This window comes from Macaca fascicularis, chromosome 5 (assembly GCF_037993035.2).
Source record: "Macaca fascicularis isolate 582-1 chromosome 5, T2T-MFA8v1.1".
Taxonomy (NCBI): domain Eukaryota; kingdom Metazoa; phylum Chordata; class Mammalia; order Primates; family Cercopithecidae; genus Macaca; species Macaca fascicularis.
The window spans coordinates 158,399,654-158,423,839 of record NC_088379.1 but is presented as its reverse complement, the minus strand read 5'-3'; the positions used below and the strand labels follow the sequence as shown (position 1 = coordinate 158,423,839).

General features: G+C 43.8%; 1 protein-coding gene across 8 annotated transcripts in view; it reads right to left on the bottom strand.

Moving 5' to 3' along the window:
- Window positions 1–24,186, bottom strand: part of TMEM131L (transmembrane 131 like) — a 178,062-nt gene that overhangs the window by 137,245 nt on the left and 16,631 nt on the right. For 2 of the 8 annotated variants that reach the window (XM_074040649.1, XM_074040650.1), the window contains exon 4: window positions 17,332–18,046. The exons of the other annotated variants lie outside the window; for them this stretch is intronic. In XM_074040649.1, the coding sequence (XP_073896750.1) occupies window positions 17,332–17,420 (89 nt within the window). In that variant the 5' untranslated portion in view covers window positions 17,421–18,046. The remainder of the gene's footprint in view (window positions 1–17,331; window positions 18,047–24,186) is intronic. 8 annotated transcript variants of the gene reach the window in all.

The following is a 24,186-nucleotide window of genomic DNA, read 5'->3' as shown; positions in this document are numbered from 1 at the left end:
AATTAACTGCCTTTGTGTAAAACTGCTCTTCCGCCTCAAGGGTTGTACTGAAATATCAGAAATGGCGGGAACCAATCATAGTTTGCCAAATCGCTTTGTTCAAACTCCAGCCAATCATACCTCCAATTTGTATAATGATTCTATGCCTACTTTCCTTATACTATATAACATTGTTCGGAGCTCAGTAGGGGAGCTCTCCTGCCCGTCTCGTTTCACGAGCAAGTGAGAGCTCCAGGTTCGAACCTGTAATAAAGATCCTTGCTGCTTAGCTTTGACTCTGGACTCTGGTGGTCTTCTTCGGGGAATAAACGGTCTGGGCATAACAATCTCACTCTTGAATCCAAGTCTTGCTGCAAGATCTCACTCAAATGGGAAAAACTTAAGTCAAAAGTCTGCATCCTAACAGCAAGAGAATCTGGATAATACAGTTTCATAGGTTCTTACATTTTTGTTTTGTATTCTCTTTTGGGACATCAGGACTCACAATGTGAAGAATAATCCAAATGTGAACAGGATGTTCCAGACTCTTGGAAGCCATACGGTAACAGAAGTCTACAGCAATGAGAAGAAACTCATCTTCCTAACTTACCACTGTAAACACAGTCTTCTACTAGAGAAAAAGCAAGCACTGGGGACATGGAGATGTGCCACGCAGATCCCACTTCAAGAACCCCACTGCCTTAGTTGGAGACAGCCTCTAGCAGTTGGTCCTTCAGGGTTTGCCTTGGCTGACAGCCACCCACCCAAAACATAACCTCCAAAGGACAGTTCACATCCAGAGACTGATGAAGACAGGCATATAAAAACAAGGCTGGCCATTTCAACCCAACACTGGATAGTTCTGATGGGCCATTAACACTCCAAAGCTTCCCGTAGTGTTGTTCAAGGCTCTGCAGGCCTACACTGCAGTTTGACTTCTCGCTCTGCCCAACTCTGCTTCTGCCCCCTCCCTTCCACAGGTGTTAATCCTTTAAAAATGTGCATTCCTGTACACCAAACTGTCTTAGCATCCACTTCTACAGAACCCAAACTGTGCCAGCAAACCACCTCCAAGAGTTTTCAGCTATGGTTACAACAGGGGAGGTTTTTATTCCCCACTCTGGTTTCCTCTTCTGGGTTAGTCTCAGATCTGTAAATAAAGTAGTAAATACTTTTTTCTTTTTTCTTTTTTTTTTTTTTGGATACAGAGTCTCACTCTGTCACCCAGGCTGTAATGTAGTGGTGCGATCTCGGCTCACTGCAACCTCTGTCTCCCAGGTTCAAGTGATTCTCCTGCCTCAGCCTCCTGAGTAGCTGGGATTACAACCATGTGCCACCAGGTCTGGCTCATTTTTTGTATTTTTAGTAGAGACAGGTTTCACCATGTTGGCCAGACCGATCTTGAACTCCTGACCTCAGATGATCCACCCGCCTTGGCCTCTCAAAGCGCTGAGATTATAGGCATGAGCCAACACGCCCAGAGTAAATACTTACTATCAGTCATTTTGCTGAAATTTACCCAATGTTTGGTTGAATGAAGCAGTTTACCCTCTAACAATAAAGGCATAAAGTACAGAATTCCCTGAGTCACTGTGTAAACTGTTTCTCTGTTCTTGATACCTGAAGGGCAGCCTGGCTGAATACAAAATCCTTAGTTGTCACTCCCTAAAATCTTTTCAAAATGCTGCTGCTCCATTGTTACCTTGCTTTGTATGTCATTTCAAGAAACATGATGACAGTCAAATTCTTTTGTCCCTGTAAACTATACAATCTTTTTTTGCAAGGAATTCTTGAGAAATTTTTTTTCTTTATCTTTGAAATCCAATAGAATGTATCTCAGAGTTTATAATTTTGGGTTACTTTTCCCAGGTATCACCTGGCGGGCTCTTCCAATATCTAGATTCAGGTCATCTTTTGTTTTTAGAGCCTGTCCTTGGATTTTAAATATTAGTTCCACTCTACTGTTGTTTTTCACCGTCACAGCACAATTATACCTAAGTTAGTTCTGCTTTATTATCTTCTACTTTAAACACTTCTCTCCAATCTTTTTTTACTCCATCAAAAAGTTTTAATTTCAAAGACAAGCATTCAAGCTATCAAGATCTGGTACGAAATATCTGAGACACATGCTGGACACACAAAACAAGCCCTCTGCTCTGGCCGGGCAGCCCCCTCACCACACCCTGGGCACGCTCTTACTCATTCCAACTTGATGTCTCCAGTTCCTCTCAATTCTTTTCCTGCTTTTTCACAAGTCCCTCTCTCACCATTCTTTAGCTCTGTTTTTCTGAATTTGTGTGATTTTACTGCTCAACTCATTCAGGGGTATATTTTAGCTGGGAAATAAAATTATAGTACTGTCTCATACAATTAATGTGTCATGGGCTTTGAACTTATCCTAAATAGAATGAGAACCTGAATACCAAGAACCATGACCTACATTTTGCTTTTCCCATTCAGGACATGTTATAGGCTGAATTGTGTTCCTCACAAAATTCCTATGTGCAAGTTCTCATCCCATTTATCAGAATGTGACTATATTTGGAGATAAGATCTTCAAAGACGTTAACGAAATTAAAATGAGGTCATCAAAGTGGACTCCAATCCAGTATGACTGGCATCCTTGTAAGAAATGGCAAGTTGAGGGCTGGGCAAGGTGGCTCACGCCTGCAAGCCCAGCACTTTGGGAGGTCAAGGCAGGTGAATCACGAGGTCAGGAGTTTCAGACCAGCCTGGCCAATATAGTGAAACCCCATCTCTACTAAATACAAAAATTAGCCAGGTGTGGTGGCGCATGCCTGTAGTCCCAGCTACTGGAGAGGCTGAGGCAGGAGAATCACTTGAAACTGGAAAGCAGAGGTTGCAGCGAGCCAAGATCGCACAGCTGCACTCCAGCCTGGGCGACAGAGCAAGACTCCATCTCAAAAAAACGAAAGAAATGGAAAGTTGGACCAAGAGACGGTACAAAGGGAAAACTATGTGAAGACACAGGGAGACAACACTCATCTAAAGGCAAGGAGCCTAGTTCCCTGACATTTACTCTACACCCCACAGTTCGCTCCTAGCCAACCCATCCTCTGCTCACACATGCCCCCCGGAAACCTAACCTCTGTTACAACTCAGCAAGGCTGGTCACTCTGAAAAAACAAGCTAAGATTCAAATGAATGCATCCATCCTTGACGATGGCATGTTGTCTGTGGCAAATGAGATGAAGAAGCAAAATGTCAAGGATTCTGCTTCTCATGTATCCTAACTTTCATTTATTAATGGGAAAAGTCTTTCTGTGGAAGCAAATCTCACAATCTAGTTAAGAGACTTATAAAATTTTGCTAATTCTACAGGGTAAATGAAAAAAAAAATCATCATTTATAAGAAAATTTATATTACAACTCAGACTAACCAATCAGCAAAATAATATTTCTCTTGCTTAGCATAAAGAACAAGTGGCCAGGCACGGTGGCTCACACCTATAATCCCAGCACTTTGGGAGGCCAAGGCGGGCAAATCACAAGGTCAGGAGTTAGAGACCAGCCTGACCAACATGGTAAAACCCCATCTCTACTAAATATACAAAAATTAGCCAGGCGTGGTGGCACGCACCTATAATCCCAGCTACTCAGGAGGCTGAGGCAGGAGAATCGCTTGAACCCAGGAGGTAGAGGCTGAAGTGAGCCGACATCACACCACTGCACTCCAGGCTGGACAACAGAGCGAGACTCCGTCTCAGAAAAAAAAAGGCCGGGTGCAGTGGCTCACGCCTGTAATCCCAGCACTTTCAGAGGCCGAGGCGGGCGGATCACAAGGTCAGGAGATGAAGAATATCCCAGCTGATATGGTGAAACCCTGTCTCTACTAAAAATACAAAATGACCGGGCGTGGTGGGGGCCTCCTGTGGTCCCAGCTACTCAGGAGGCTGAGGCAGGAGAATGGCATGAACCCAGGAGGTGGAGCTTGCAGCAAGCTGAGATCGTGCCACTGCACTCCAGTCTGGGCGACAGAGTGAGACTCCGTCTCAAAAAACAAAAACACACACACACAAGTGCGTTTAACATTCACTATACAGTATATTTAAAAGCAAAGGCTTCAATATACATTGAAAAATCAGAGAAGTGAGGTTTTCTAATTGTTGTCTTTCCTTATTAAAGATTTGTTTCTAATCTCAGCGGTGAGTTTTACAAAACATAACCTTACATTTTGATGACTCTTCATCACTTTCAGAGTACTTTTATAACCCATGTCTTATTATATTCTTGCAACGAGGCTAGCAAGACAGACATTAGCCTCATTCTGCTTCCAGTAAAACAAACTCAGAAGTTAAGTGACTTCCCCCAAACCATGCCACTAGTAAGTTTTAGGAGCCACATCATCTGACTCTTTGTCCTGACTCCAGCCACAAAATGAAGGCATTAATTTAATACACACCAATTTTTTTAACTATTAATATTTCTGTTTACCCAATAGTATATCCTAATAGGTTTTTTCGAAATGATATCCTAGTTAAATAGAATTTTGTATAATGAGTAAATCTGAAAATAATAGTAACTCATAGACAAAAGCTACTCATTTTGCCTTATTTTAAAAAGCTTTCCCTTTTATGCCAAGTGACTTGAACCTTACTCTACTCTATCCTACCTGAATGGTTAATCCTGTCCTATCTTCTGTACAATTTTACAAGCTAGGTTATGCTCCCAGAGAAAGAAGGAAGAACCAAATCCCTGAAATGTTCCCCCGTATTCTAAAAATGAAAAAGGAAAAAGTGAATTAAATGAGAAAGTTACGGCAATGGAAAACATCACATGTGCATTTGCTAAGTGTTAAGGTTTTTGAGAAAGTTTCTAAGTGAGAAAACACTCTCCAAGTTAAGTGTGAGAAACTGAAATTATATCTTAGTTTGTTTTAATGTAGTTTATAGAGTTTAAGATTAGCCTTTAGGCATCTCTGAGTTCTTCTAACTAAAAATAAATCTCAAGTATTTGGGTCAATAGAAATAAACATGGTCAGGAAGAGTAGAGAAAAAAAAAAAAGATGATCCTGCAAAATGAGACTTTGCAGTAATTGGCTTTCTAGAAATTTTACATCTAGGAAAAGGGCCATGGACCCCTAGTTATTGTCATAACAGAAGGGAATAATGTGAAAAACCTAAGACATAGATTTCCCAGGAGTGACAATCAAGAGTGATAGCACTTCCAGGGCAGAGAGATCAAGTAACAAATTATAAACACCAAATGCTCTAAGCATCTTCTCAGAGTCAAATCTATCTTCATGAATTGTCTCCATCCCAAAAGGATAATGGATGACTAATACCAGTCTCATAAGATAGTTTCAATAATTTGCAATTTTCTTCTATATGCAGAACTTTTTCAAAGTAATGTTAAACTGAACTTTTTCAGCAGAAGCCATTTAAATGCACATTCAGTCATACGAAAAGCTTCTATGGTTTAATGACTAGCTCACAAATAATTCATTTTTCAACCAAAGCACAAGTTAGTATGCCAGTGATCCTTCGTGTTAACTCCCAAAGAGTCAGAACAAATCTTACGTTGCAGAAGCCCAGGATTGAGTACACTAATAAAGTGCACTGTGACCAACAGAATGCTAGCTGCCAAACCCAATAGCTGTTTTTCCTGTCCTCCTTAAAAAGACATTTTGAAACAGGCACATGGCTGCAGAAAAGACTCCTCTTCCCAGCCTATCACTTGCAGCTGAGATGCAACCATATGACTAAGTTTTGGAAATGAGATGTATATAACAGTTTGGCACAGCCGCAGTGGCTCAACATCTGTAATCCCAGCACTTTGGGAGGACAAGGCGGGAAGACTGCTTGAGCCCAGGTGTTTGAGACCAGCCTGGGCAACATGGTGAAAACTCATCTCTACAAAAAATTAGCCAGGCATGGTGGCGGGCGCCTGTGGTCCCAGCCACTTGCGAGGCTGAGGTGGAAGGATCACTTGAGCCCTGAATGTTGAGGTTCTAGTGAGTCATGATCATGCCACTGCACTGAAGCCTGGGTAACAGTAAGACTCTGCCTCAAAAAAAAAAAAAAATTGGGGGGCTACTTCCAGGAAGTGACCTGGAAAAGGCAGAGGGGAAATCCTACTGTAGCTCCTTCCTCCATCCTGGAGGGGAAATGAAGATAATCCTGCGGATTGGGCAGTCACCTTGGACTAAGACACAGAAAACGCATGGCCTTGATGATTATGAAGCTATCACCTCAGCCCTGGCCTGCCTTCTGCTCTCTCAGATAAGCAGTATAGAGGAAAGCTTCTATCTCATTTATGTTACTGGGTTTTCTGTCTCATGAAGCTGATCCTAATCCTAACTGATATGCTTCTTCACCACCATAGCAGTGACAGCGATGACGGTAAGAAAAGTGACGGCAAGCAGCAATACAACACCTGCACGCATAGCCTGAGACTCCTTACCATGTGCCAGAAAATACAGTGGAGGCTTTACTCACATTATTTACATTAATACTTGCAAAACCTCTGTGAGGTGGGCATTATAAGTCCTGTTTCTTTAGTTAAGCATCCAGTATGGTCATTATTCTTGTTGTTCTAAAATTTCACAATATGCTTGGTGGGGGTCTTTAAATCCACTGGGCAGGGTACTTGGCACATCCTGTTAATCTTCCACTTTCATCAGTTACCATTTTCTATCAGTTATCCACTTTCTATCTTCCAGAATTTTTTTTAACTCTCTTATCAATTGATAGCATTTCTTCACTGTAGGTTTTTATTAACCTTTTAAATTTCTATCTGATCATTAAATGGCATCGCTGGAGAAAGAGGAGACTGAGCCATGTGGTCATTCCATCGATTTTCACAACTAGGAAAAAAGTGCATGTGCCTCTGTGTGTATGCGTCTGTGTGCGTGTGAGTGTGCACGTGTGTGTGTGTTTCTTTGTTCTCAAAAGGCTAAGATAGTTCTAAATCATCTAGATAAAGCTTAACAAGACCAACTGTAAATACTTTTATTTTAAAGAAGGCAATTAATTACTTAAGTGTATATTGAGAAAGAGAAGTTAGCAGTTCCCATTAAAATAAAAAGAAGATGACAGACCCAAAGGGGTTTTTTTTTGTTTGTGTTTGACCTTGTTTGGCCATAAAATAACACGATCCAAGTAGAAAGACACTGCTGCTAGAAGTGCTAATGAAATCTTGGGCTTCATTAAAATAAGCAGAGTCCAGACCAAAAAAGAAAGGCATTCACAACATAGGGCACCATTCAAATCTCAACAGAATCACTCTATCCACTATTGGCAAAATTTAAACTAAAAAAGTTCAGGGATGGGTGTGATGGCTCACGCCCGTAATCCCAGCACTTTGGGAGGCTGAGGCTGGAAGATTACTTGAGCCCAAGGAGTTCAAGATCAGCCTGGGCAACATAAAGAAACCCCGTCTCTACCAAAAATTTATAAAAATTAGCTGGGGGTGGGGAGGTATGGTGGCATAAGCCTGTGGTCCTAGCTACATGGGAGGCTGAGGCAGGATGACTGCTTGAGCCCAGGAGTTTGAGGCTGCAGTGAGCCGTGACTGTACCATTGCACTCCAGCCTGGGTGAGAGAGTGAGACCCTATGCATTCCTGCAAAAAGAAAAGAAAGAAAAGAAGGGAAGGGGGGAGGAGGGGAGGGGAGGGGAGGGGAGGGGAGGGGAGGGGAGGGGAGAAGGAAGGATGGTTCTGACCAAGTTAACATTAGAACTGACTGAAAAACATGAGGAATAATTTAGCCTGGGCGAGTTAAAATAAAAATTAGGTAAAACCAACCTAGAGAAGATATGTGTTAACTGTCTCAAGTCATAAGACTGGGATCTGATGGTGGAAGACTCAAGAGTGCAAACGTAAAGTCAAAATCAGAGAACATCTTAACAATGAGAGAGGCTCAAAAATGGAAAGTCAGTTTCAAGGTGAACTTCCCATCACATGAAGTGCTCGAGCTGAAGCTGAATAACCAATCAGGATAAGAATGTTATAAGGGGCTGGGCACAGTGGCTCACACCTGTAATCCTAGTACTTCGGGAGGCCGAGGTGGGTGGATCACAAGGTCAAGAGATTGAGACCATCCTGGCCAACATGGTGAAATCCCCTCTCTACTAAAAATACAAAAACAGCTGGGCATGGTGGTGCGTGCCTGTAGTTCCAGCTACTCGGGAGGCTGAGGCAGGAGAATCGCTTGAACCCGGGAGGCGGAGGTTGTAGTCAGCTGAGATTGTGCCACTGCACTCCAGCCTGGCAAAAGAGCGAGACTCGTCTCAAAAAAAAAAAAAGAAAAAAGAACATCATAAAGATCTTTCATCACTGGCAGAAAGTTGGAAGACTCCTGTCAAGACTGATGAAGCCATGGAAGATGTGCACATGGAGCCACGCCACATGTTGGCTGCAGGTCAGCAACAATGGGCAGACAAGCGCTGGCCATTCTCCAAACCTCCCGAGGCCATGTCTGAACTACAGCGGCTGACAGCTGGGCACCACTAACCGCAGGGAGGCGACTACCCAGAACCAGTGCTCACAAGATACAAGGCGCAGCCTCGGAGCCCTGAAACAGTCAGTTCAGGCCTGGACCATCCCTAAATACTAACAGAAGAAAGGAGAAACATGAGTTGTGCCTAGGATGAGCCACAGAGGTTCTGGAAAATGACAGGCTGTCCAAGTTCTCTACGTAAGACTACGTTCAAGGAAAAGGACAACAAAAACAAACATTAATACGAAGGGGCAACTTCCAGCTTCCCACAACTCCAGGCTTACATACTCCAAATGCAGAATTGGCTACACTGTGCAGTGTTGTGAGGTTTCACTTAATTCCAGTGGGTTTTTTTCCAAGAAAGGTTGGCAAAAGCTCAAAGTTGATATAACTGCAAAGTCTGGAACTGACACTCCTCTGCATTTGTCGCATAAACTCCTAAATGGCAACTTCTCAATTTCCAGCTCCTAACTACTAGTTTCCAGAGTGACCGAAGGAGAAAAAGACGAGGGCAAATGGGAAGCCAGTCTTGCTCAGTAGGGCCGAATGAGAAGACCCTGGGGACCAAAGGGCCACAGGATCTCAACTCCTCGTTGTTCACACTCTCCATAAACACTAAGGGGAAAAACATTTGCATCTTGTGAAGAGACAGCTTGAAAGAACTGTGCTCACCCCGCACTTCCCTACCCCCCTCCAAAAATACACACACACCCACACTGCGATGTATCTAAAGAATGTGCAGCCTCTATTCCAGAATCCTGCAAAAAACATTTTTATGAACCAATTCACTGAAACACATGTTCCAGGATGTCAAGTTAAATAGCGAGCTGGGAATGAGTGGGAGAGCAAAGGAAGCTGGCCTCAGCCCTCCTTGGCTCTGCTGCTGTAAACCCTGCCTTTCTGCCCATAAGTGGGCTTTTAGGAAAAGTTCCCAGCAGAGGAGGGCTCCTCCCAGGCCCCTTGGCCTCAGAGGGTGCAAGAGCAGATCAAGGGCACCATGCTCAGGACTCCCCCAAACCCCTGGCTCTGTCCAGAGCCCGCCAAGCATCATTTGTGAATAAAGCAAGCTGCTCATTTTCCATCCTCCTACATCTTCTCCCACCCACCTCCTACATAAACTCAGAGAATGGCAGGCAGGCTGAACAGGAGCTATGCCTTAAATCTCACAAAATAAAAAAAGAAGGGAACATAACGTTTTTCTTCAGCCAAAAACTTCAAAATGCTTACACACAGGCCTCTGCCATCAGAACCCTTAAGGACGTCCGTAGAAGCTGAACCTAGGAGATGCGTATCTGGGTGTTCACCGTACAAGGCTCTCAACCTCTTTTTTTTTGGAAATTTTTCATAACAAAAAGAAAAAAAGGATTTCTGCTTTATGAGATACATGTTTACAAACACAGATGAAATAGTAGAGTAGAAAAGAGTATAGTCTATGATAAAAAGAGCCAGGCATGAACGCTTGTCATCACTTTCTAATCTCATGTCCGTGCGTTCGGCAGGCAAGTAACTTTCTTTTCCAGAACAGGGAAAAGCAGCAGCAATAGACATGTGAACCTCGTGGGATTTCCAACATGGAAAACACTTTACCCGAAAAGCGGACTACAAAAATATGTCTTTGAATATATAACATAAAATGTAAGACCTAATTTAATCAACATAACTCTCCTGATACACGATTCTACGATGAGCAAAGCATTTGACACTGGGTGAAAGAGCCACAGGTTGCTGAGGGGCTTATCTCAGAGACCAGGGGAGGGTGTAAAGGAGAATATTTTTCTCACATGACTCACATGACCAAAAGCCCTGGAAGCCAGTTCTAGGGAAGGTTGATTCAGTAGCTCAATGATGTCATGATGCTTGCAGAATGCCCCCACCTTGCCATCCTGCCATCCTCTCAGCAGCACACACTCACTGGCCTCCTTCAGAGGGGAGACAAACTTTCCCCAAAGTCCTCAAAAACATTCCCTTCGAAAATCTTGGTCAGGTGCGCTGGCTCGTGCCAGTAATCCCAGCACCTCAGGAAGCTGAGGCAGGTGGATCGCCTGAGCCTAGGAGTTCAAGACCAGTCTGGGCAACACGGCAAAACCCCATTTCTACCAAAAAAACCCACAAAAACTAGCTGGGCATGAGGGCATGTGCCTGTAGTCCCAGCTACCAGGGAAGCTGAGGTGGGAGGATCGCTTGAGCCTGGAAGTTCGAGGCTTAAGCGAACCATGATCGTGCCACTGTACTCCAGCCTGGGCCACAGAATGACACCCTGTCGCAGAAACAGAAAAAAAAAACAAAAATCTGTCTTCATAGGCCAAGTACAGTGGCTCACACCTGTAATCCCAGCACTTTGGGAGGGCAAGGTGAATGGATCACTTGAGCCTAGGAGTTCGAGACCAGCCTGGGCAACATAGTGAGACCCCCATCTCTACAAAAAAAATAAACAAAATTAGCCAGACGTGGTGGCTCACACCTGCTATTCAGAAGGCTGAGGTGGGAGGATCACCTGAGCCTGTGAGGTGGGGCCGCAGTGAGCCAGGATCATGCCACTACACTCCAACCTGGACAACAGAATAAGACTCTGCTTCAAACAAAAACAAAACAAGCCTTCATAAACACTGAATCCTAAATCATTCACTAACAAAACCAAAGAGAATGACAATGACACTGTCACAGCGACCTATGCAGAGGGGACTAACTTAGACTACTGAAATCCTGTGGGGCTGGGGGAATGGGTTGTGTTCCCTACTGAATAATACTGACATGAGGGGGGTGGTCCGGCAAAAGCAACTATCCCTGTGCCTCAGTGGGCCTCCCCGTTTTTGATGCAATGGAGCAGCTCTGTATTTAACTTTTGTACCAGGCTTCTACAGAAAATTCTGTTTAAATAAAGTGTTCCATGGATTTAAAATGTTTTGATTTGTTCTGCAAAACTAGCTTAAGGCCAGCCTGTGAAGTAATGCTTAGGCAAGGATAATTTGATACCTTTCTAAAGAATTCCTATCCATTAAATCCATAGCCTAATCTATTTTGATGCCCTCACTTTGAATGGGATTATTTTAAAGAAATCGCCTTTCTGATTTCAGGTCTCGCCGCCCTGGAGCGGGGCTAGCTTGGCATTCGGAGGCCTCGTTGGCACTCTAGGAATTCATCTTCAGACTTATTTTCTGGCCAGGGCTGACATCCACTCCTTTAAGCCCAGCACAGCCACATCCTCATTACTCCACTGAAACAGTTCCACACTTGTTTTGTGAAAGCAAATCTCGGTACCCAAAAATCACTAAGCCAAGGGAAAGGTCAAGCTGGGAACCATGCCAGGCAAATCTGCCTCCCGTTTTATTCCTAAATAAGATAGCTACAAAGATTTTAAAAAGTTATGTACCTCCCTCACAATTTACCCACAAGGAAATTCCTTGTGGGCTTCAAGATCTTTACCCTAAAACAGTTCTGTTGGATTTCACCCTGGCAATGTAAACTGATAGCTCATCACAGGTGGAGACAGAAAGTCATCCCTCTGCTCACCTGAAAAAAATGCATATTTGATTGCTTCCTCTGCCCTATTGTTCATGTAAAAATGCATTCACTGAGGCAGACTAAATTGCGTATTCAGTCAAAAGCTAATCAAGGACTCAAAAGAATGCAACCTTTTGTCTCTTACCCACCTATGACCTGGAAGCCCCTGCCCTCCCCTTATACATACTGATTGATGTCTCACGTCTCCCTAAAATACATAAAAGCTGTATCCCGACCACCCTGGGCACAGGACCTCCTGAGGCTGTGCTCCGGGCATATCCTTAACCTTGGCAAAATCAACTTACTTTTTTTTTTTTTTTCAGACGGATTCTCACTCTGTCGCCCAGGCTGGAGTGCAATGGCGCAATCTCTGGTCATTGCAACCTCCGCCTCCCAGGTTCAAGCAATTCTCCTACCTCAGAGCCTCCTGAGTAGCTGGGACTACTGGTGCATACCACCACGCCTGGCTAATTTTTGTATTTTTAGTAGAGACGGCGTTTCGTCATGTTGACAAGGCTGGTCTCGAACTACTGACCTCAGATGATCCACCCTCCTCAGCCTCCCAATGTGTGCTGGGATTACAGGCGTGAGCCACCGTGCCCGGCCATAAAATTAACTTTCTAATTTGGTACAGATCTGTCTCAGATATTTTGGGTTCACAGTTTGGTGAATAGCTACTGCCCCTCCTCAGACCCCTCTCACACTTCCCCAGGATCACGCAGGTAAAGGGTGAACAACCGGCAGAGCAGGAGCCCCAGCAGGTCACCCAATGCACTGGTCTCAGAGCAAATGTCTACAATATCCCCCTAACCAAGCCCACTGGTGCTTAGGCCCTCTTAGCACTCCCCTGACGGAGAGCTGTTAGCTAAAGAACTTTCCAGCTTTTCCGTTTCCCATAGCCTCATAATCACTCCTCATTTGCAAGAAGACAACTTCCTGTTCTTTAGGTGAGACAGCCTAAGGCAAGGTCTGCAACAGGATGAAAACAACTTTGGCAGAAGGGGCTTTCCTCGGTTCACAGCGCTCAGGACAATAAGACTGTTGTATCAGATGTTAAAGGTAGTTCTTTCTAAACGTCTGTTTCCCCTTATTGTGAGTTTCCCCAAGTCAAGATGTCTTACTTTTTAATGGACCTTACGGCATAATAAAAAAATACAATCTCATTAGCAAATGAAAACACTGAATATTTTAGAAGTTTCTTCCAGACTGCAGAGAAAATTTTTCTGTAAAGAAGTCAGTATCATAAACACCTTTCTGTGTCAAATATTGTACTACAACATTATCCATATGGATGTACTATTGGACATTAAGTTGCTCCTAATTTTTTCCCCGTATAAAAGGATGGATATAATTGTAAATACGGCTTGTAAATTTATCCTACTTCCTTAAGAAATTCTTAAGAGTAGAATTTTGCTGAAGCATGCACATACCTTGATATGCACTGCCAACTGCAAATTCCACTATTAACAGTTTCTTTTGTATAGACTAACCCCTGGGATCCTCACATAGTACCTTATGAGATAAGTAGTGCCTTAATAGTACCTTATGAGATAGGTACAATTGGCCCAGTTTTACAGATGAGAAAACTGAGGCTCAAGATCACACACCTGGAGAGCCACAGAGATAGGATTCAAACCCAGAGCCCAGGTCCTAATCCATAACAATTCTAGCTTCTCAGACACAATTCATTAAAAAAAGGATTCTGACACCCATAAGCCAGATCAGGATACCTCATTACAGTTACACAGCAGCCACCACTAAGAAAACGACCTTTTCGATTTCATAGCAGGTAATATTAGAGCATTTACATGCAAGGCATTTAAATGCCTTACATAGATTTATGTAATCTTCAAAACAAACTCTGTGGTAGGTACTATTAACAATACCCCTATTTGAGAGAGGGGCAAACTAAGGCATGGAGAGGTTTGGCAACTCGCCAAAAGTCACCAGCTAAGCAGTATGATGTCAGATTCGAATCCAGATGGTCTGGTTCCAAGTGTATCTTTTTTTTTTAGACAGTCTAGTTCTATCGCCCAGGCTGGAGAGCAGTAGTGCAATCTCGGCTCACTGCAACCTCCGCCTCCTGGATTCAAGTGATTCTCCTGCCTCAGCTGGGATTACTGGTGCGCGCCACCATGCCCCACTAATTTTTTGTATTTTCAGTAGAGATGGGGTTTTACCATGCTGGCCAGGCTGGTCTCAAACTCCTGACCTTGTGATCCGCGGGCCTTGGCCTCCCAAAGTGCTGGGATTACAGGTGTGAGCCACCGCGCCCAGCCCCAAGCGTATCTTTTAGCCACTGAGCTACTACCCTACCTTGAGGTTGGACAAAAATCTCCTGCCTCAGGTCTTCATTACCATATCCACCTGTATCTCACCATCTGATCTCACAGCCTTGGCTCATTCCTGACCTTCCTTTCCCCTACTCCTTACCAAGTTCTCCTCCAGAGCTCAGCCTGCTGCTCTTATCCACTCAACTCCTCCAGCTCAGTCCCCACTTTCCAGTCTATTCTTTCCACCCTGCCCCCAGCCCTGAGCCAAATTATACAAAGCCAGAAAAGATATATAAGTTTAAAAAAAAACTAAATTTAAAACTCAGCTCATAAACACACCTTACTTTAAGTGTAGCCAAAGTCACATGTTCCTTCTCTTAAAACTATATACATTCCTTCAGAGCACAGACTGTGTTTATAACCTACTAGTTTAACCAATATGCTTCAGGGGCTTTCTAGCAGGCATGCCATGCCAGTTTTTTATTTCTATTGTATTTTCTTCGAATCACTTATTACATCAGAATATTTGTTTTCCCAGGTCTAAAGTGGTAGACTTATTTTACACACAACCTTGAGATTCCACCTATGATTTAAACAAAGTTTTATGCATATTAATAAGGATTCAGAATATTATTTGAAAATCTCTCTGAAACTCATTAATTTGGAAAATGTAATAATTTGGATAAGGTCTAAATTCTAATTTTCCTCAAACTTTATTTTTAATTTAAAGTGAACTAAAAAGAAAAAACTGGGCTATGTGCAGTGGCTCATGCCGGTAAACCCACCACTTTGGGAGGCTGAAATGGGAGAATTCTTGAGCCCAGGAGTTTGAGGCCAGCCTGGGCAACACAGTGAGACCTCCATCTTCAAATAAATTTTTTTTTTAATTAGCTGAGCAAGGTGGCACGGACCTAGAGTCCCCACCACCTGGAAGGCTGAGGCAGGGGCATCGCTTGAGCCCAGGAGTTCAAGGCTGCAGCGAGCTATGATCATGCTACCTACACTCCAGCTTCGGTGACGGAGCAAGGCCCCATCTCAAAACAAGAAGGAAAAAACAGCCAAGTGTGGAGGCTCCTGCCTACAATCCCAACACTTTGGGGAGTGGGCAGATCACTTGAGCTCAGGAGTTCAAGACCAGCCTGGGCAACATGATGAAACCTTGTCTCTACAAAAAATATTTAAAAATTAGCTAGACATGGTGGTACGTGCCTGTAGTCCCAGCTACTCAGGAGGCCGAGGTGGAAGGATGGCTTCAGCCCGGGAGTCTGAGGTTGCAGTGAGCCGAGATTGGGCTAATGAACTCCAGCCTGGGTGACAGAACCAGACCCTGTCTCAAAAAAAGAAAAGAAAAAAACCCACACTCTAAAAAAGTACTACTAAAAAATAATCCAAATATCCAGGGACTAATTATATTAAACGTGTATATAAGACTTTCACTATACTAAATAAATGCATAAAATATGTAACTTAGAATAAAATGACTAATTTGACAAAGTAGTTTAAATTGTCCCTAAACAGATTTACATGACTAAAAATTAGTCTTACCACATGAATGATTACAGAGCAACAAAAAAGCTGATAAGGACGACTGAGAAAACAATCATACAAAAGACTAGTGATTTACTCTCATAAGACTGACACCTATAAATAATTACCATCTACCTGATAAAAATCCCCAAAGCAGGTGTGTGGACAAAAAATGCCTCCAATCCATCTCAAAACACGGTTTTTTCTCTTCTCTCTTTACCAGTTTCCTATTGCACTTACTTCCCACCTACTCTCTTCTCTTCTATTAGTCAATATTACAGGTGTTTAGGTATCTAGGAACATGTCTTTCCTTCACCAGTTTCCTCTTTTATCCCCAGTTCAAAAGTGGAAATAAAAAGAAAACAAGTAGTGCGCATTTACGTGACAGGCCTTAAACTCAGCAAGAGACCACGTTACTTGATATCTATGTGTCCATAAATCCTATTCCACATGCCACAAATGTATTTCTGACTTCGACACAGACAATACCCATATGACATCTCTGAACGGGGTCTTGTTTTTGTGCTTTTCTTTAGGTTTTAGGCTCTTTTTCTTTCTTTCTTTTTAATTTTTTTTGAGATGGAGTCTCCCTCTATCTCCCAGGCTGGAGTGCAGTGGCGTGATCTCAGCTCATTGCAACCTCCACCTCCCAGGTTGAAGCGGTTCTCCTGCCTCAGCCTCCCAAGTAGCTGGGACTACAGGCCCATGTCACCAGACCCAGTTGATTTTTTTATTTTTAGTAGAGACGGGGTTTCACCGTGTTAGCCAAGATGGTCACCATCTCCTGAACTCATGATCCGCCCGCCTCGGCCTCCCAAAGTGCTGGGATTACAGGTGTGAACCACCGCGCCCAGCCGCTCATTTTTTAAATCTAGAAGTTTTTGTTTCCAACAAGGAGCAACATAACTTTCATGGGCCCTTCAAGAACTCACGATAACTTTATGTTTACCCAAGTAAACAATTAGGAATAACCTCCCTCTCTTAACTATATGACCTGAAAGTGGTGAATTAATGAAATCCCTTCCCAGTTCCCTAAACATACTTTCAAATTAAAATAAGGCCTGAATTTACAACCCAGGTTAAATGGATTAAAAGATTAAGGACTAGAGAGCAAGGGCTTTCTCCATCTCACTCTCACATTTCAACCTCAAATTACCCCAGCCCTCTAATGACTAGAGTAGTCACTGTAAAGGCACCTAATTACCCACAAATTACACCAACTGTAATCAATTTCAGGATCACAGATCAGATTTTCCCAAAGCATGAATCTGCTAATTAAGTTACACGAAAGTCAAACTAACACGCAATTTGGATGTGACATTTATCCACCTGAAAGTAGACCTATAAGTATTTCAATTCACAGTAACAGCAGCTATTCCCTATGGACAGCACTATTACACACTTGGAAAACTGCAGTTGAAATACATGGAAGCGGGAAGAGACTCATCTATGATTCAAGCATTTCCAGGAAATAACAAAAGGATTCTCCTGGCAAACCAACAGAATGGCCCAAGACCTGCTTCAGCCTGGGAATCAACTCGTATTCATTTGCTAAGTTATACTGATAATGAAACAAGTTTAAGATACTCACATAGAGAGACACACCACAGCACACACAGCCTGGAACCAGTTAGTCGCATTTTTCTGAATTCTGATGCAAGGAACGAGGTTTGATTTCATGGTTTTGCCTATTTGCTCATTATTAAATCTGCCCACTTATTTCCCGCAAGAAAAAAAAAAAAACTGGGCCAGGCGCAGTGGCTCACACCTGTAATCCCAGCACTTTGGGAGGCCGAGGGGGGCGGACCATGAGGTCAGGAGTTTGACACCAGACTGACCAACATGGTGAAACCCCGTCTCTACTAAAAACACAAAAATTAGCCGGGCGTGGTGGTGGTGCATGCTTGTAAGCCCAGCTACTCAGGAGGCTGAGGCAGGAGAATCGCTTGAACCTGGGAGGCAGAGGCAGCCGTGAACTGAGATCGCGCCACTGCACTCCAGCCTGAGTGAGAGAGTGAGACTCAGTCTCAAAAAAAAAAAAAAAGAAAAAATACTTCTCCCCAGCGCTCACAATCTTGTGTAAATAAAGAATTTTCCTTGGACGTGCTCCTACAGATACACAAAGAAATAATTCAGAAATAAAATCCATTCGACCAAAAGGCCAGGTTCAACGAGCTGGGAAGAAACTGCGTGGGTTTTGCGGCTGCGGCTGGAGACTGGTCCGTGCAGCTCTCAGGAAGGAAGCTTCACAGTGGATCGCTTCACACATCAACAGCCCAGTACCAAAAAGGCGTTTCTCAGGAGCCCTGGTGTTGGGGGAGGGCAAGGAAAACAGGTGAGGCACATTCACAAGAGCTCACAGATGAGTCTCGCTGGGGACTGACTACGTGTTATGGGTTAAACTGTGTCTCCACCAACCCCAAAATGATATGTCAAAGTCCTAACCCCAGTACCTCAGAAGGTGACCTGACTTGGAAATAGGGTTGGTGCAGATGCAATTAGTTCAGATGAGGCTGGACTGGAGTAGGGTGGGCCTCTGCTTCAATATAACTCGTGTCCGTCTACCAGCCACATGAAAGCACGGGGACACCCAGGGAGAGTGCTGTGCGACAAGAGACTGGAGTGATGCAGCTGCAAGCCAAGAAACCCCACAGGCTGCCAGCGAGGCCGCAGAAGCTAGGAAGAGGCGAGGGTGGACTCCCCAAGGGTTTGAGAGGCAGCACAGCCCTGCCGGCTTGACCGAGGACTTCCACCCTCCGGGCTGTGAGGAGAGAATACATTTCTGTTGTTCTAAAGCCACGCAGTTTGTGGCACTTCATTAGGCAGCCCTGGGAAATTAATACACCACACTTGAACTTGAGTTGCTTCCTGTTGCCCTACTCCATCCAGCCCCCTCAGCTGGCAAATGCTCTCATTCCACCACAACAGAGCCGCAGGGAATCCCTGGGCTGCTGGGTGGCTGGGGAGGCCCCTCTCCCCTATAAGTGGCACAACAGACTCGGCTATCCCAGGCCCAGGCCCTTGTCCCAATTTTAGTCCTTCTCTCCAGGCTCCCGGCTGCCTCCTCCGGGCCCCACCCTCACCAGCGCCCAGTCCCCACTCCTCCCACAGGCAGCCCTGGCCCTCCAGCTGCAGGACGGGGTGTGGAAGTCCCCTTGGGGTGGGCAGCGCCCATGCTGCTTCCGCCCACCCCAGTTTCTCACAGAATTTTTAGAACACTTCTTTCAGTTTTGCCTTAAGTAATATCCTTCCCCCTGCCCCAACAACCCCACTCTCACACTGGTGCACTCATGCACACTCACTCTCTCTTACACACAACTCAGCCACAGGCCCACAGGTCTCCACCTCTCACACAAAACTCAGCCACAAACCCATAAGGGTCTCGGTCTCTGTCTCACACACACACGCACACAAAACTCAGTCACAGGCTCACCAGGGTCTCTCTCAACATGCACACATACACACACACCCCTCAGTCACAGGCTCACAAGGGTCTCTCTCTTACATACACAAATGCACACACACAACTCAGCCACAGGCCCACAAGTGTCTCTCTCTTTGTCCCTGTCTCCTCTCTCACACTCTCACACACACACCCCTCAGTTACAGGCCCACCAGGCTCTCTCATTCACACACACACACACACACACGCCTGCACAGCTCCACAGGGGCCTGGGCCAGGAGGCAGATCTGAGTACACACACCACCCTGTGCTATGAGTGGCCACTCCCATCCAACAACTGAGACTTTCTGTTACTGGGCCAAGGTTTTCTGCCAAACTCACTTCCCTTATAATGAATGAATTCTCCCTGAGAAGGTTCCTCAGTCCTCCCCTGGAAGCTGACCTGCGATGGCCTAACCCACCTGTTTACCAGGCATGCTAGGACATATGAGACCCTGATAGGTGGACACCAAAGCTCAGCCTGGAACCCCACCCCCATGTGCATCATCACAGCAAAACTTCTTCAGACACACTGGATCCACCAGCTAACACTCCATAGTCTATGAAGAGAATACGTATGGATTCTAGGTTTGATAAAATCCTGGGCCAGTGGTGGTAACTCAGGCTGAAAAGCAACCATCTCCCAATTTCCACCACTGTTTTACCTACAAGACCATTTCTACCTCTCATTATTTAATCCTCCACAAAAAGTATATTTTGTAATGTGGTCCCTGAGCTGCCTCACCCTGGGCCAATGGTTCTCAAACTTGAGCATGCATCAGAGCCACCTGGAGGGCTTGTTAAAACAGATCTCTGGGCTCCTCCCCTACAGCTTCTGATTCACAGCAGGTCTGGGGTGGGGTCTGAGAACCGGCCAGTCTATCGAGTTCCCAAGCGATGCTGACTTAAGTCTCTGGACCAGTCTTCAAGAAACACTGCCATAGACCGCTCATTTCTCGTTGAGCTCAGGTGACTCCCTCAGCATAGCACACACTGCTGTCGGCCTTCCACCGCCCCTTCCCTTCCTCCCACTTAGGCAAAGCCGGGTTGTGCTCCCTATGACTAAACCCTGCGGGACAGAGCTGATCCCATGGTTCCACCACTCCACAGGTGTGGGCGGGTGAGTGGTTCAAGGTGAGTGCAGACCCACCTGTAAGATGTGAAGGGGACGTCTGCTGGGGAGTACTTCTGAGAAAGTAGCCGGGGGGTTATTTTAACCTGCCTTTGGATGTTCAGGTGGGAGGCTGTGAAGCACACAGACCTCCTGCAAACTTGAGGGGAGATGCACAGCACACGGCGTCCAGCAGAAGAGTCAGGTCCAAAGACCCAGGCTCCCAGGTGCTGACATAACCTGCTGAGTAAACCAACCCAGAACCACCCTGCCTCCAGGCTTCTTGTTAAATGACATCATGCATTCTTTATTGTTTGAGCTGGTTGAGTCAGGGTTTTGTTACTTGCTGCTGAAAATAATCCCAAAGCAAAGCAAGCTGACAGGACAGCTCCTCTAAAGGCAACCTCTCAGCACACGTTTACAATGGCATGCGTTCCACAAAGTAATCCCAAAATTTCCGATTTAAATTTTCCATATTTCAAAAGCTGTGTAGCTGAGTATCTGTGGATAATCCACACTTAGAATTAGCATAAAACTAAAGAAGTTATCTAGCATACAGTAAAATATTACTGAAGGACCAACCCTGGGTCTATCTTACATGACTCATGCTCATTTTTTTCAGGGATTTGCTAGGAACCATATAATACTAGGGCCTAATAAAGTATTCAGTTGCTTCCATACGTTAATCTTGGACGTAGTCTCCTTCGACAGACAGCTGTAGATCTTACTAGGAAAGTGGTTTTCCACTCCAAAGTAGAGAAGTATGCACTAAAAGAGAGAGGACACCTAGGATCATGCACATGTTCTGTCACTTCATAGCTCTATAACCTTCAACAAATTGTTTTACCTTGATGAATCTGTCTCCTCATCCATAAAACGGGAATACTACCACATACCCACCTGGTTACGTAAAGAAGATACATGTGAAAGCCCTTTGTAAACCATAAGATTTACACAAGGGCAATTACTTAAATCCACTTTTTACGGATTAAGTGGATTAACATGATCTGATTTGAAGAAACAGGATTAATCACAGTCCTAGAAGAATTACTCCACCAAAAATTCATACTACATACACCTGTCATAACTATCAATCGAACACTGGATTGTAATTCAAACAGAACCTCACCTATTGTAAATAATTTAGTGGCAGCAACATCCACAAGGTAGTTACAACCCTCAAAGTCAATGTTGTACAAGGCACGATATCAATATGAACTATTTACTATATACATTTTACAATGGTCCACTTGGCAGGCCACACGCTATGACTATGCTTTTCCTGAAGCTATTCTCTGGGATCCACCTTTAAATGCACCAGTAGGTGTCTGCACACTTCACAGGGGGGCAAATCATATTTCCTACAGAAGAAGCTCAGTTTTAATCCAACAGGCATGTGTCATTTGGAGCCATGTTTTCCAAATTAAATACTAGAATAAACTGGGTAAAAACAATAGGGACTGGAGAATGTTTCTCAAACTGGGATGTGTATATGTATGTTAGAGAAGGCAATGCAATGGATTAAATATGGTCACCTACCTGAAACATACATTGTACTAGATGATTTTTGGAGAATAATAAAAAGGAATAAACAGTGAGTAGTATTTAAATTCTCAACAAATGTTGAAGGTTTTTTTTTTTTAAATTTCTGAAGAATTTTCATGCTTATAGCAGATTTTAAAAACTACATCCCTACTACTTTTGGAGAAAACATTGAGAAAGACTACAATAAGCAAACAAGACTTTTCCTCATATCATTTATAAATTGGTTGCAAAGACAATGCTAAAACAATGGTTCCAAAAACATATTAATTGGGCACCACACATCTGTGAAATACTGCCTAGACTACCATAGTAATTATTTGTAACATGACAACATTCTTTTGTTTAATTGATGGGGGGGAAATTACTATTTACTTCGGGGTCATATTTCATATGTGGAAGACTCGAACAACAAACTAATACTTTGATGACAATTCACTTAAAACAAGTAACAAGCTCCCAGGAGACCCCATTATCTTGAGATTGGTGTTCCTAGACAGAGAAGACTGCCTTGGGAAATTTCTCCTTTGAGCCTGGGAACTCCAAGCTCTGCTACTTTCTTAAGCAATAAGAAGCTTAATATCACAACATATCCAGAACACCCTCACAGAATTAATACTGCTGCCGATGTTGGAATCCATCCAAAAAGTACATTCATCTCTCACTGACCCAGCGTGGCGAGTGAAAGCAATCTGAAGCACAAAGCCCACACTGCGTAAGAGAAGCCGAAACGTCAGCTTATACCTGACTCTCTAGCTATAAGCCTTCCTAAGAAATGTTAAGTTTGGCTCTCAACCGCAAAACATCCAAGTCTCTTCTCTTTCTCACACAGCAGTACCTGCATTCTTGCCTAAAACAAGCTTCTCATAGTCTTTTATTATTTTCAGAGACAGGGTCTCTCTGTCACCCAGGCTGGAGTGCAGTGGCAAAATCACAGCTCATGGCAACCTCAACCTCCCGGGCTCAAGTGAGCCTCAGCCTGCCGAGTAGCTGGGCCTACAGGTGCACATCATCACGCCCCACTTTTTTTGTTTTGTTTTGTTTTGTTTTTGTAGAGACAGGGTCTCACTTTGTGACCCAGGCTGGTATCAAACTCCTGAGCTCAAGCCAATCCTACCACCTCTGCCTCTCAAAGTGCTAGAGGTATGAGCCACCACACCCAGCCTCCTAAGTCTCTTCCTGGCTTGTTGGATTTGTCTAGCTCTTTCTTCAGAACACACATCTTACTGAAAGATTCCATGAAGTTATTTTGCTGTTAAATATTACGACGTATAGCAATAAGTAGTCAAGCCACTGAGTGGCATATGGAATGAAGCAAAGCTGATTCAGACTTTAGTGCTGAGTTAAACCACTTCTCCCAAAGGCAATCTCTAGTCTCAAAAGTAAGGAACACTTGAGTTTCTGGAACTGCCTCACCACATTTACGTATAATCTCCAGCTTCCCCAGACCTTAATTCTACTTTTTTGTTTCAGGAATGTTGACATTAATGAAGTGTTTTGCCTATTTTTACTCTAGACTAACCCTTCAAGATTTTTTTTCCAAAATTCTTAAAGAATTAAGTAATTCTTTAATATGGAATTATTAAAGGTTCAAAAAACCTTTCAATATAAAGATATAAATGAATACAAACCTAATCACCCTGGTGCTTGTAAAAACATATTATCTAGAAGGAACTAAAAGTGTTTTTAGGGACTGGACACGATGGCTCACGCCTGTAATGCCAACACTTTAGAAGGCTGAGACAAGAGGACTGCTTGAGTTAGAGACTACTGTGGGCAACATAGGAAGACCTCAGCTCTACAAAAACGAAATAAAAAAAATATTAGCCTGGCATGATGACATGCACCTGTCGCCCCAGCTACTGGGGAGGCTGAGGCGGGAGGACTGCTTAAGCCCATGAGGTCCAGGCTGCTGTTCACTATGACAGCACAACTGAACTCCAGCCTGGGCAACAGAGCAAAACCCTGTTTCAAAAAATTAATGAAATAAAAGTCTTTAAGAACTAAAAATTTCAATGAAAACCAAAATTAGTATTCTGATCCTACTGTACTGTTTTTCTGATTTATTTCAACTGAAGGGTAAATAACTATATAAATAAGTGTCAAAAGCTTTGCTAAAAACTTCACATTTTTTTCACCTAAAAAAAGGTTTTTGTGGCTTGAATATAATTTTAATATATACCAACAACCCTGTTTAAAAATCTGTATCATATTAAGGAGAACACCTAAATTATGAGCTCTATAACAGTCAAAAAAAAATTTACATTGTAGGCCGGGCGCGGTGGCTCAAGCCTGTAATCCCAGCACTTTGGGAGGCCGAGGCGGGCGGATCACAAGGTCAGGAGATCGAG